This window comes from Myotis brandtii, unplaced genomic scaffold (assembly GCF_000412655.1).
Source record: "Myotis brandtii unplaced genomic scaffold, ASM41265v1 scaffold79, whole genome shotgun sequence".
NCBI lineage: Eukaryota > Metazoa > Chordata > Mammalia > Chiroptera > Vespertilionidae > Myotis > Myotis brandtii.
Window position 1 is genome coordinate 1,689,365 of NW_005371173.1, and position 13,814 is coordinate 1,703,178.

General features: G+C 51.0%; 2 protein-coding genes across 4 annotated transcripts in view; both read left to right on the forward strand.

Moving 5' to 3' along the window:
• CATIP (ciliogenesis associated TTC17 interacting protein) overlaps positions 1-6,051 on the forward strand; it is an 11,356-nt gene extending 5,305 nt beyond the window's left edge. The window contains exon 10 of the mRNA XM_014531159.1: positions 5,057-6,051. Within this exon, the coding sequence (XP_014386645.1) occupies positions 5,057-5,134 (78 nt within the window). The 3' untranslated portion in view covers positions 5,135-6,051. The remainder of the gene's footprint in view (positions 1-5,056) is intronic.
• Positions 6,052-6,442: 391 nt separating this feature from the next.
• The window catches only part of SLC11A1 (solute carrier family 11 (proton-coupled divalent metal ion transporter), member 1), a 9,896-nt gene continuing 2,524 nt past the window's right edge, over positions 6,443-13,814 (forward strand). Inside the window, exons 1-10 of one of the 3 annotated variants that reach the window (XM_014531055.1) lie at positions 6,443-6,801; positions 7,330-7,463; positions 8,299-8,421; positions 8,724-8,843; positions 9,602-9,708; positions 10,137-10,207; positions 10,532-10,599; positions 10,742-10,897; positions 11,466-11,624; positions 13,706-13,795. In XM_014531055.1, coding sequence (XP_014386541.1) covers positions 6,795-6,801; positions 7,330-7,463; positions 8,299-8,421; positions 8,724-8,843; positions 9,602-9,708; positions 10,137-10,207; positions 10,532-10,599; positions 10,742-10,897; positions 11,466-11,624; positions 13,706-13,795 — 1,035 coding nt within the window. In that variant the 5' untranslated portion in view covers positions 6,443-6,794. The remainder of the gene's footprint in view (positions 6,802-7,329; positions 7,464-8,298; positions 8,422-8,723; positions 8,844-9,601; positions 9,709-10,136; positions 10,208-10,531; positions 10,600-10,741; positions 10,898-11,465; positions 11,625-13,705; positions 13,796-13,814) is intronic. The other 2 variants (XM_014531054.1, XM_005883418.2) reach the window with 2 other exon arrangements.

Here is a 13,814-nt window from a genome sequence, read left to right on the forward strand (position 1 = left end):
CCCCGCGGAGCCCTTCCGCTCGCTGTACCCCGGGACTAAGCGGGAAACGCACCAGGACCGAGCCCTGAGGCTGGGGCCCCGCAGGGACCCGGACGCCTTGCTTTCCCTGCTGCGGTTTTGATGGAATAAACCGAGCTGGAACCTTCCCTGGCCAGCCTGTGTCTTGACTAAGAATAGGAGCCCTTGGCATGGTTTATCGAGAGAATCTCAGCCTGTCTTCCTAAATGCTCTTTCCATCATTATCCCCATTTTGCAGATAAGAAGCTAGAGGCACAGAAAGGTTAAATAGCTCTTAGAGTGAGCACGTGGGGAGCTGGATGCAAATCTGGAGGTTACATTCCAAAACCCACGCTCTTAGTCACTCGGTTAGCGGGGGTGGGGGGTGGGGCTTCTTGTCACTCGGGATCACTCTGGGTACCACGTAACGTAACTGCCCGCTCCCCCACCCCAAGAAAAAGAGCAGGTGACGTCGGGGGAGAGATGGGAAGGGACCCTGACCACCACTGGTCTCGCTCATCTCCTCCGAAGCCTCCCGGCACCCGCTGCCAGCTCCCCATTCTCACTGACCTACGGATCCCCACAAACTGCGTGTGATGGTCCCCATTTATCGGCTCCCAGAGGAAAAGGATGGGCAGGTGATCACTTCCTCCGTTAGGTTCCTTGCTTAATGTCAGTCTATCCAGGAGCTTGTTTCTGCCCAGTGCTAGCTGCTGCTCAGTAACAAATGTTAGGCGAGCCCCCAGAAGGCAGCTGGCAATGGGGGTGCCCTCGGTCAGTTCATTCATCCAACTTCCTGCTGCGAGAGGAGGGACTCAGAGAAGTTCTACATTCCGGTAAGCAATACCAGCCAATATCTCCAAGGCTGGGAGTGGGGGCTAGTTCATGGCCCAGGAATCAGGGAAGGAAGGCTTCATGGAGAACTGTCACTTGAGTCTGAAAGAATTTTTAAAAATATATTTTTATTGATTTCAGAGAGGAAGAGAGAGAAACATCCTGATGAGAGAGAATCGTTGATCAGCTGCCTCCTGCACGTCCCCCACTGGGGATTGAGCCTGCAGCCTGGGCTTGTGCTAACTGGGAATCGAACACTCACCTCCTGGTTCATAGGTTAACCTCAACACTGAGCCATGCTGACTGGGCAACTTAAAGAATTTTTAATAATATATTTTATTGTCCCCTTTCCCTATGTTCATTAGAAAAACCTTAGAAAAAGGTGATAAACCAAGAGAAGAAGTGAATTCACTTCAATTCTTCTACCTAGAAGCAGCCACTCTTCACGTTTTGGCAAATATTCTCTCTACTCTTTTTTTCTAGCAAAATGTGGTGTTTGTTCAGCAATTACTCTGTCAAACACTTTTACATAGAATGTTTGATCTGGTCTTCACAGTTCTCAGGGACTTCATTTAACAAAAAGTGAAATCATACAGTAATTGATTCTCCGTAACTGGTAATTGCATACTTAATTGTATTCTTGGAAAGTTTCATGCAGATAAAGCTGGAATCTCCCTAGATTCCCACCCCAATCTCCTTGTGTTTTGAAACTTTTTTCATGTGTTTTAATGGGTTCTTTCATTTAGCAATATATTTTGAAAATATTTCCCTGTCACTACAGTCTTCTACAGGGTATCCCCACAAATGTATACACACTTTAACAGCTGATAGCTCAATTGATGTTTCTTTCTTTGCAGACTTAACCCATTGGAATTAATAATTATTCAAAGTGTGTATACATTTTTTGATGATTCTACCATAAGGTAACCAATCTCTCCCCTGCCCCACCTTTTTATTTTTTACTATCATAAACCCTGCTGCATTGAATATCCTTGTAGCTAAATCTTTGCATATATCAACAATTATTTTCTTAAGGATACATTCTGAGGAGTGTAATTGTTGCATTGATATTAAGGCTTTTGTTTGTTTGCTTGAACAAGTTGCCAAATTCTACATGTGTAGCATTTTTATTAAGGGTCCGATAAAGCCTTCCAGGCAGAGAAAATGACATAAGCAGAAGTAAGAAAGTGCAATGTATGTGCATGATCTAGAGCAGGACACCCAACAACGCTTTCTGCAATGATAGGAATGCTCTGTACCTGCAGCGTCCAGTGTGGTAGCCACTAATCACATGTGGCCACTGACAACTAGAAACGTGGTAAATATGACTAGGAACTGGGGTTTTACTTTAATTTAAATTCATTTCAATTTAAATAGCCACACGTGGCTAGTGGCTGCCATATTAGATAGCTCTAGAGCAGTGGTTCTCAACCTGTGGGTCGCGACCATCAGAAAACACATATAGCATATCAGATATTTACATTACGATTCATAACAGTAGCGAAATTACAGTTATGAAGTAGCAACAAAAATAATTTTATGGTTGGGAGTCACCACAACATGAGGAACTGTATTAAACGGTCGCGACATTAGGAAGGTTGAGAACCACTGCTCTAGAGAGTAAGCTCCTTTCATTCAATCAGGCAAGTAGTTGAACAACTATTGGACCCCTTCCAAGTGCCAGGATTATTTGTGGCGCTGGGAGATCAGCAGTGACAAGACAGAGTCCCTGTCCTCAGGTAACATGGAGAGATGGACAATAAACACAAAGGATCATTTCAGATGTGAAATTTCAGACATTTATGAAAACAGATAAAACCAAGTTGTGAGTACAGTGACTCAGGGTTGCAGAGGTGGACTTCATGGGCTTCTGGGGTCTCAGTTGAGCTGGGACCTGAATGACAAGAAGTCAGACCTGTGAAGAGCTGCAGGAAAAGCATTCTAGGCAGAGGGAACAGCAAGTGCAAAGGGTCTGAGCATGGCATGTTGGGAACAGAAGGCTGGAGCCCAACAGGGTGGGAGGGGCTGGGGATGAGTCACCCTGAGGAAGGCAGGGCCCTGGCCAGTTCTCTATGGAGAACTGAAACCGAGGCTGACTCAGCCTAGTGCACCCAGAATATTTCGGCAGAGATACAATAACCCCCTCCAACCCCAATAATCTGCAACAGTGGGGAAGAGGGTTGGGCGGGAACATCCGACCACAGAGAGCCTTGCTGTCACGTGTCAGATGACTTGGGAAGGAGTCCAGCCACCTTCCTGCCTGGTCTGTGACATCCATTTCAAAACTGGGTTGTTTTTAGATGGTATCACTTGTTCCTGGAACGTCTATGACCCCTCTCTTCTTGCTCCATAACACTGAGAAACATGCTTCTCTGAGCAAAGGGAAAAGAAATCTTGAGTACTTCTGAAGTGCCAGGAGTGCTTTTGGCATTCCCACCCATAACTTATGAGTGGTCTGGTTTCTCCACATCATTGCCAACGTTTGGTGCTATGACTGTTTTTTATTTTAGGCATCCTGATAGGGGTGTAGTGATATCTCATTATGGTTCTCTTTGCACCTCCTTAATGGCTAGGGATGCTAAACATCTTTTCAGGGATTCCTTGCCATCTGTACATCCTGTTTGGTAAAATGCCTGTTCATGATTTTTGCCCATTTATAATTGAAACTAGAGGCCCAGTGCATGAAATTTGTGTGTGTGTGTGCGGGGGGGGGTGTCCCTCAGCCCAGCCTGCACCCTCTCCAATCTGGGAGCCCCCACCGGGATCGGGCCTAAATGGGCAGTAGGACATCCCTTTCACAATCCAGGACTACTGGCTCCCAACTGCTCACCTGCCTGCCTGCCTGATCACCCCTAACTGCTCCCCTGCCAGACTGATCGATGCCTAACTCCTCCCCTGCTGGCCCGGTCACCCCTAACTTCCCTCCTTGTCAGCCTGGTTACCCCTAGCTGCTCTCCCCTGCTGGCCCAATTGCCCCTAACTGTCCTCCCCTGCTGACCTAGTCACCCCCAACTTCTCTCCCCTGCAGGCCTGGTCACCCCCAACTACCCTCCCCTGCTGGCCTGGTCACCCCCAACTGCCCTCCCCTGCAGACCTTGTCCCCCCCTGCTGGCCATCTTGTGTCCACATGGGGGTGGCCATCTTGTGTGTTGGAGTGATGGTCAATTTGCATATCACTCTTTATTATATAGGATTGTCTTATTTTTTCACTGTTGAGTTTTAAGAGATTTTTTTATCTCTAGATACTGGTCCTTTGTCAGATATGTGGTTTGCAAATATTTTCTCTGAGTCTTTAGCTTGTCTTTTTATCTTTTTACAAAGTCCTTCACAGAACAAAAGTTTTTAAGTTTTATGAGATCCAATTGATCAGTTTCTCCCTTTTATGGATCATGCTTTTTGGTGTCAAGTCTAACAAGTCTTTGTTTAGTCTTGGATTCTAAAGATTTTCTCCTGCTTATTTTTTCTAAAAGTTTTATATTTACATTTCGGTTTGTGCTTCACTTTGAGTGAACTGGGTTTCATGAAATTTCACTGCACACAGGCAGGGTTCAGTATCCAGCAACAGCTCCAGGTGCAAGGGGACTGATATGCAGGTTTCTAATCCTCTAGCTCACATAGCTCCCGCTCTCTGCTACTCTGTCAGAACCTCTGCTCTTAACCATCACACTATAATGGTTAAGTTAAAGGTTGCACGGAGTATTGATCAGTTGTTAATCAATTATAGTTATTGAGTTCCTAACTATAAGTAAGGCCCCACAAAAGATACAAAGAAGACATCTGTCTTAGTCATGGTTCTTCAGAGAAACAGAACCAATAGATAGAGAGATAGAAATGATAGATAGATAGATAGGTAGATAGATAGATGATAGATAGATGATAGATAGATAGATGATAGATAGATAGAAAGAAAGAAAGAAAGAAAGAAAGAAAGAAAGAAAGAAAGAAAGAAAGAAAGATAGATAGACAGACTAGTATACATAGGGAATTGGCTCACATGAGTATGGAGGTTGAGAAGCCCACTGATCTGTGCAAGTTAGAGACCCAGGAGAGCCAATGGCATACATAATTCCAGTCTGAAGGCCTGAGAAGTAGGAAGGGTAAGTTCCACGGTGTAAGTTCCAGTCGAAGCTAAGTCTGAAGGCAGGAAAAAACAATCCTAGTTCACAGGCAGTCAGGCAGAGAGAGAGAGAGAGTTCTCCCTTACTCAGCCTATTGTTCTATTTAGGTCTTCATTTGTCCGGATGAGGCCCATCCACAACAGCAATGGGAATCTACTTCACTCAATCTACCAGTTCAAAGTTGATCTCCTCCAAAAACACCCTCACCAGCACACCCACATATCAGTCACATCCTGGTCCAATCAAGTTGGCACATAAAATTAACCCTCACAACATACTACACCAGCCATGCCCGCATGAGCCCAAGGCAGTGATTGGGAAATGTGCACAAACCTAGTGGTCAGGGACGGTGATGGGAGCTTGAGCAATAGGGTTGCACAAACCATGATGCTGCTCTCTCCTGTCTGACTCATCATTCACCCACTCCCCCACTTTCCAGTCCCTCCAGCCTCCTCCATCAACTAGGAGTCAGGGTATTGACTGCCTCCCCTGACCCTGGGTTTCCGAGCTTTGGTAAAGTTTTTGATTCAACATCGGCATACATCACGTCCCAGATCAAGTCTGGCCCTGAGAACCTGACTGGGCTCTCTCTAGGTCTTGAGATCTCAGACTTTGGAGTTGGATACTCCATAACAATTCCAGTTTTGAATCTTCTTGACAGAAAAAGAAGGCCACAAGATAGAAGGCATGAGGGGTATGGGAGGGAGAAGAACTTGAGGGAGGGAAGTGGGGAGCACAGAAGCTGCCAAAGGGAAGAGACTGGGAGCTGGAGGAGTCTTGCCCACCGTTTATCCAGAGGTTACAGGATAATACTTCTCAAGTAGACCCAGCCCGTAGGAATGTTTTGTTTAGATTATACAATATTTTCAATGTTTTGGGGTCTAGTATTCAAAAAGCCTATTTTGCATAAAATTCCTAGCATCCTTGACAAATCAGAAGGCACTGTGACAATCTGCCCACATGGCAATTGGCTGGAACTCCAAAGGCACTGCCCTCCTCAGACAGAGTATCTGACCTCTGTTTTGCTACAGTCACCACTGTTCCCTACTGTCTCCTCACACAGAGGCGCAGCATCATTTGTCATTTAACACTGAGCTGGTGCTGTGTTAAATGACAGGGTTCCCCAGCTCAGTGTTAAATGACAAATGCCTGGCCTCCATGGGCATCTAAATTTTAACCTCTTGGGTAGTTTGAATCCTTTATTTGATAGAAGAAACAAGCTCAGAGAGAAGACATGCTCTGCTGACAATCTCAAGTGAACTAGTGGCAGAACCAGGACCAGGACCCAGTGCCCCTGTCTTATGAGGATCTCCTTGGCCAGAGTACTGAATGCATGTCCCTGAGGCAGTGTCCGGAAAGTGTTTTCCTCTGAGGCACTCAATGGGAAATGAAGCCCAGGTAGCCATCAGGACTCCCTCCCTCCCATTAGCCCAACCAGTGGTCAAGGGACTCCAGGAGAAGAGCTGGACTGCTTATGTAGGAGGTGGGTGGGGAGAAGTCAAGTGATATGGACGTGAATGCCCAAGTGGCAGAAAATATCTTGAAATCAGAGCTAATTTGGGTGACGCAGAACATGGGGTGCCTGGAAGGGAGCCACAGATATTGTGGGGCTCAGGCCGGAAGGGGAACAGAAGTCCAAGCAGACCTTTCCGCCAAACTGGCCACTTCTGCCTTGGAAAGTGTTTCACAATGCCCCATGTGTGTGAGGACAGCCGGGCTCACGACGGATGGGCAAGAGGGTGTGGACTCACACACTGACATGTACTGGCACTCAGAGAGAGCCCGTGGCTGAGGAGCTGGCCAGCACGCCACTCACACGCAGACAGTGCCTGACCTGTCGTCCTCATGACAAGTGAGTATCCCCCTCCAGGGATGGGGTGGGGAGAGTCAGGGAGGCAAAGGAAGCCCTGGTCCCATGGGAGTCCTGGTCTGGGCCATAATTCCGGACACGAGCCTGGGGTTGTGTTCTTTGCATCCCCTTTGTCTGATCTCTGTGTACTTGGAGCCCCTGGAACTTCTTCAGCTGCTGGAGGGGGCAGGGGTGAGGCCAAGGGGCACACGTGCCAGTGTTAGTGTCAGTCAGCCCTCCTCCGAGCTCCGTGTCCCTCTCCACATCCTCTGTGGCAAGAGAGATCTGGATTTGGGGGTCTTTGCACTCACTTGGAAGGAGAGTAATGCTGAAGGCTCCACTTCTGACATTTTACGGAACATTTGGTCAAGGGGTGAAGGTCATGGACCCTACATGGAAGTCAAGGGCCCCTATTCAGCTGGGCTTTGATTCTGCACTTTGCCAGGAGGAGGCAAGGGAGGACACATGGCTTTAGCCCTGGGCCACCGAAAGAAGCAGGTCACTCACCATGCCCCATGGGGCCCTTTGCAGGTGACAGGGTTCCCCAAAGGCTAAGCAGTCCCAGCTATGGCTCCATCTCCAGCCCACCCAGTGCAGGGCCACAGCAAGCACCTCCCGGAGAGACCTACCTGAGTGAGAAGATCTCCATCCCGGACACGAAACCGGTGGGAATACTGGAAACTTCCTGGGCTCTTTCAGGATTGACAGGACAATATGGGGGGGGGGGGTCACGGGCTGGGTGAGGGAGTCCCCTGAAGACCATGGCAAGTCCCTTCCAGCTCTGAGCTGCGGTGATAGACAGTGTAACTGCCCCCTTCCTGCTTCTGTCTCCATCACTTAGCTTACCATTTATCTAAAAATCATCAATGGCTTTCTGGATGAATCCTAGCTTTCCTATGAAGGCAAAGGGGCTTGGAGTGAATTCAGGTTGGAGCCTCGAGGATTGGTTGCTAAAGGAAGGGACCTAGACAAGGGTATCGGGAGGAGCAAAGGAGGTTGTGGGCTGGCTTCTAGATGCTGTCACCTGCATTTCCAGAATCTTTAGCAGAGCCCAGGCTGCCAGACCAAGCCCTGGAATGGGGTGGGGGGCCCTTGGCTTGGGGTGGGGGGCCCTTGGCTCAGTGGGTTCTAGAGAGGAAGACCTATGGTCTGACAAAGGGCTGGGGAGGGAGGAACTGGACCAGGGAGGCCTGACCCCAGGAAAATCCCCTATTGGGGCTCTAGGATCTGCAGAGTCAGGGTCTGCAGGAGGTAAGCTGGTCAGGTGCAGGCAGGCTGCTGAATGTGCTGGATCCATAGCGGCCGATGGGCTGTTACTTAGCAAATCCTGCTGGTTCCTCCCACCCCATGTCCTCCACTAACCCCTGGGGGATGCAGCTCCAGGAATGGGGAATAGAGGGCCGGGCTGGCCAGCCTGGGCTGATGAGCCCCTTGGAATTCAGCTGGTGGTGGGCCAAGGCCAGTTATTGTAGGACATCCTCACCCCATTTCCACCCACAGGGCACGTTCAGCCTGAGGAAGCTGTGGGCCTTCACGGGGCCTGGCTTCCTCATGAGCATCGCTTTCCTGGACCCAGGAAACATCGAGTCGGACCTGCAGGCTGGTGCTGTGGCTGGATTCAAAGTGATGGAGTTGGGGCACTGTGGGGAGGGGGGGTGACCCGGTTAAGAAAGTGGAGACCCCAGCTTGCCCCTTTTCCCCAGAGTGGCCTGCATGGCTGCTGTTCATGGGAGATGCTAGGTTCTAATGGGCCGGAAAAGGTCCCCAGAATGTGGGATATATGGGGAGGGAGGGAGGAGGTTGGTCTTCTTTCTCTATCTCCCCTACTCTGTCCCCAAGGAGTGTCCTTGGTTAGAGGGTGCCACCAATTCTGGGGTTAGCTTATTCGCCCCTCTGGCTGAACGCCTCTCCCTGCCTTCTCGCAGCTGCTGTGGGTGCTGCTGTGGGCCACGGTGTTGGGCTTGCTCTGCCAGCGACTTGCTGCCCGGCTGGGCGTGGTGACAGGCAAGGACTTGGGTGAGATCTGCCATCTCTACTACCCTAAGGTGAGCTTGGTGGGCCTGGACAGGAAACACCCACAGGTCCTAAGCCCGAAACAGCCACTTACAGGTTCCATGATCAAATACATACTCTCAAGTGGGGGTGTCACAAGTCCACTTGATAGAACAGAGGCTCACACTAACAGCACATAGACTGAAAGGGACTTTGGATAGACCCTGTCCATTTTATAGAAGGAGAAATGGAAACTTCGAGAAGTGACTTGCTTAAGGCAAAAAAATAGGTAGGCATCAGCTTGGTCATTGGCTGAGAAGGACACTGGGGGCTTGGCTGTTGTCAGTGTCCAGACAGGAAAAAAAATTTCAACATTACACATCGCAAAGATATTTAATGCAGGGATGTCGCCACAGAGGTGTTGGAAGAGCTGGGAAAAGCAGTGGAAGGAGGGTGTCACCCAGAGGTCAGAAAGCTGCTGGGCAGGAGCCCAAGAGCCATCATTTGCTGCCGAGCACCTGGGAGCATTGCCACTTCTGCCGAAACGGCCACCAGTGCTGCTGGCGCCTAGGTTGCCAGGTGCTTTTGCTGCCAGAAACGCCACCAGAAGCAGGGGGAACGATTTCTCCCTGCCTTTTCATCTCCCATTAGTGTTTCCTGCCAAACCCAACTGGAAGCCAGCTGACAAGGCCGTCTTGCAAATGCAGTTAGTAGGCTTCTAGCCCAGCAGGGCAGTGCTGAGTATTGAAAGGTGCACGTAGGACTGAGACAAACAACTGTCCAGCCTTAAGGAAGGTTACCTTCTCCCTAGGTGCCCCGCACCCTCCTCTGGCTGACCATCGAGCTAGCCATCGTGGGCTCGGACATGCAAGAGGTCATCGGCACAGCTATCGCATTCAGTCTGCTCTCGGCTGGACGGTACTGCCCCACGGGCTCCGGCTCTTCAGTCCAGAGCTGGGATCAGCTGCTACTTCTTCCTCAGGCCTTTTACTTCCCTGTGTCCATTTCCTCTTGCAGTCCCCTTTGACCCAGAGTTGTTGCTCAATTGGACAAGTGGGGAAACAGAGACCCAGAAATGCAAAGTGGTTGTATCTAGAGTCACACAATGTCAGTGACCTTGCAGGCTTCCGGGTTGCCTGCCATACTGGACCCCCACCGATTTGGCCCTTCCTCTCCGTTCTGTGCCATTTGCCATCTCCAGCACACTCCCACTCCCCTCTCCTGCAGTCGTCTGGGGCCACTTGGGTCCCTGCTCCCAGGAGATCAGACTTCAATCTCCAGCCCTGAGAGTGGGAGTTTGGGACCCTGGGACCAGGCTGGGCTGACCCAGGCCACTCTGTTTGCAGAATCCCTCTCTGGGGTGGCGTCCTCATCACCATCGTGGACACTTTCTTCTTTCTCTTCCTGGATAACTACGGTGGGTGTGCCCTTCCTCTCAGAGGGGGCTGCGGGCTGGGCGTGTGAATGTAAGGCCAGCGGATGCTCTGCGGTTCTGGGGTAGGGCTCAGCTTCTCACTTGGTGTGGCCTTGAGCAAGTTACCCAGACTTCTGTTTCTTCGTCTGGAACATGGGGAAAATAACAGCACAGACGTCACAGGGCTGTGGTGAGGATTCACTGAGGCAACATATGTTAAGCACTTGGCACAGTGCCTGGAACAAAGTGCTCAAGATCTCACCATTAATAATCACTTATGTTATGGTTATTTGTTTTGAATGTTCTGCCCCTTTGCTCTCTCCCTAGGGTTGCGGAAGCTGGAAGCCTTTTTTGGATTCCTTATTACCATCATGGCCTTGACCTTTGGCTATGAGGTGGGAAGCCAGGGCTGCAACACCCCCAGGAAGGCCACCCCTCTCTCTGCCCCCTGCAGAGCCTGAGGGGCCAGGGTCAGGGTGGAGGGTGCGAATGGCTTTGCAGGGGCAAGGTTTGTCCTGACCAGGCTCCTCCCCACAGTACGTGGTGGCACGTCCTGCTCAGGGACCGCTTCTCCGAGGCCTGCTCCTGCCCTCGTGCCCCGGCTGCGGCCAGCCAGAGCTGCTGCAGGCTGTGGGCATCGTTGGCGCCATCATCATGCCCCACAACATCTACCTGCACTCAGCCCTGGTCAAGGTGAGCACAGGGGCAGGGAGGGAGCGGTGCCTGGTCCCTTGGCGTCACACTGGCCCATTCTCCAAGCCTGGAGCCCCTCCCCTTTGGCTCCTGAGGTCGATGACAAGATAGACAAGTCATCTGCCTTCCTGGCGCTTGCATTCTAGAGGGAGAGACAGACCATGAGCAAGTAAACAAATGACAGAGAGAATACTAGATTGTGCAAGGTGCCCTAAAGGAAACAAAACAGAGAAGTGTGACAGAGAATGACTGAGACGGGGGCTACTTTAGGAAAGGTGGTCGGGAAAGGCCTTTGTAAGGAGTGGCCTTTGAGACATGAAGGATGGGAAGGAAGATCAGGGGAGAAGATATTCTAAGCAGAGGGAATGAATGGTGAGGGCAAAGGCCGCAGGAGAAATAAACCGGGCATGCAGGAAGGGGGTCGCTGACCAGGGCCTGTCCTAGACTTCCATGGGGGGGGGGGCTTTAGAGAGAACTGGGGTTTGGGAAGACATAGAGGTGTGCGAGTGGAAGGTGTTGGGGTGGCCCTGAGAGACTTTGGCTATTCCCTCCCCTTTGACCTTTATAGTCTCGAGAGATAGACCGGACCCGACGGGCTGACATCCGAGAAGCCAACATGTACTTCCTGATTGAGGCCACCATCGCCCTGTCTGTCTCATTCTTCATCAACCTCTTTGTTGTGGCCGTCTTTGGGCAGGCCTTCTACCAGCAGACCAACCAGGACGCGGTGAGACGCACCACACCTCCCCATCCACCACACCTCCCATCCACCACACCTCCCATCCACCACACCTCCCCATCCACCACAGCTCCCATCCACCACAGCTCCCCATCCACCACACCTCCCCATCCTCAGCATTGCTGGGGGCCCCAGGCCATGAGCTAAGCCTTTTGAGTCTCTGCTGTAGACTCCAGGCTTTGGTAGCAGAGGGAGTCTGTGACTGGGACTCCCATCCCCAACCCACTGGGGAGACACAGCCCCCAACAGGCAGACTTAAAAAAAAATCCTCACCCAAGGATATTTTTCCATTGATCCTTAGAGAGAGTGGAAGAAAGAGGGAAAGACAGAGAGAAATATGGATGTGAGAGAAACACATTGATTGGTTGCCTCCTGCATTCGCCGGGGAGGAGCCTGCAACCGAGGTACGTGCCCTTGACTGGAACCAAACCCGGTACCCTTCGGTCAGTAGGCCGACGCTCTATCCACTGAGCTAAACCGGCTAGGGCCAGACTCTTTTTTTTTTTTTTTTAATATATTTTTACTGAATTCAGAGAGGAAGGGAGAGGGAGAAAGAGATAGAAACATCAATGATGAGAACCATTGATCGGCTGCCTCCTGCACACCCCAAACTGGAGATTGATTTTACAACCCGGGCATGTGCCCTGACCAGGAATTGAACCGTGATCTACAGGTTCATAGGTTGATGCTCAACCACTGAGCCATGCCAGCCGGGACAGGCAGACTCTTGAGGGTCAGAGCCACACAAAGGGGCTGTAAGGCACAGACATCCAAGGGAAGTGCCTGGGAGGGAGGAGCTAAGTCTTGGGAGACCCAGCATTCCAGCTGCACCTGGAAAGCTGGGCAGGATTTGCCCAGCAAACTGCAGGGACGGGGTTCTGGGAGGAGAGGATGTCAGAGCATGAGTGTGGAGCGGGAATGCACAGCCTCATGTTCTCCTCCGAGTCCTCTCTCCTCATAATCTTTGTTAGCATATACACGGTCATCCGTTCAGCAAATATTTACCAAGCAGTTGTGATGTGTCAGGCAGTGCCCTGGGTCCTGGGGACACGGGAGTCAATGATATGAAGATCCTGCCCTCGTGCAGCTTAGATTTGGGGGGTGGAGAGTGAGCAGGCAGGAAACAAATCAACAAATCAATACAGAAGGGAAGAGTATGGACAACGTTGTGAAGGAAATAAAGGAAGCAATGGAACATCATTGGGGATGTGGTGGAGGGAGGTCAGGAGAGGACTCGGAGGAGGTGACATTCTAGCCGACTCTCTTGGATTTGTGACCTCCTGGGTTTGTGACCTGTGGGTCTGTCACGAGGCCCTAATGACAGCTGGTCAGTGTTGGGTGCTTACTGAATGCTGACCACATGGTCACTGCCACTGCCTGGCTCTGTGACCTCCCGCAGTTACACCCCTCCCTGGCCTCATGCTGCTCCTCCACACAAGGAGAGAGGTCTAAATAGGGATGGCAAACCCTTGCCTTCCAGACCTGGCCAGTCACAGAGCTGGGGGAGCGGGGCTCAGTGTGAGGAGGAGAGGCCTGGGGGGCAGCCGAGGCACTGCCAGCCCATTGCCTCTGTGGTAATGCCAGCTCTTACAGGCCCCACAGACCCCTGGGAACCCGGTTCTCGTGTGAGTTCTCACTTTTTTAAAAAAATATATATTTTATTGATTTTCTACAGAGAGGAAGGTAGAGGGATAGAGAGCTAGAAACATCGATGAGAGAGAAACATCGATGAGAGAGAAACATCGATCAGCTGCCTCCTGCACACTCCCTACTGGGGATGTGCCCGCAACCAAGGTACATGCCCTTGACCGGAATCGAACCCGGGACCTTTCAGTTTGCAGGCCCGACGCTCTATCCACTGAGCCAAACCGGTTAGGGCGAGTTCTCACTTTTAAATGTTGGCAGTAAATTCACATGAAAGAAAAAACAACTTGTTAGCCAAACAAAACATGTCTGGCCAGACTCAGCCCGTGGGCCACCAGTTCTCAGCCCCTGGTTGAGGCCTGGGGGTCGGAGCCTCGGAGACTGAGTGTGCACTTCCCGTCTCCCTCCTACTGCCCGGCCCACAGTTCAGCGTCTGTGCCAACAGCAGCCTCCGCGACTACGCCAAGATCTTCCCCAGGAACAACCACACGGTGGACGTGGACATCTACCAGGGAGTAAGTGCGCCGAGGGCCC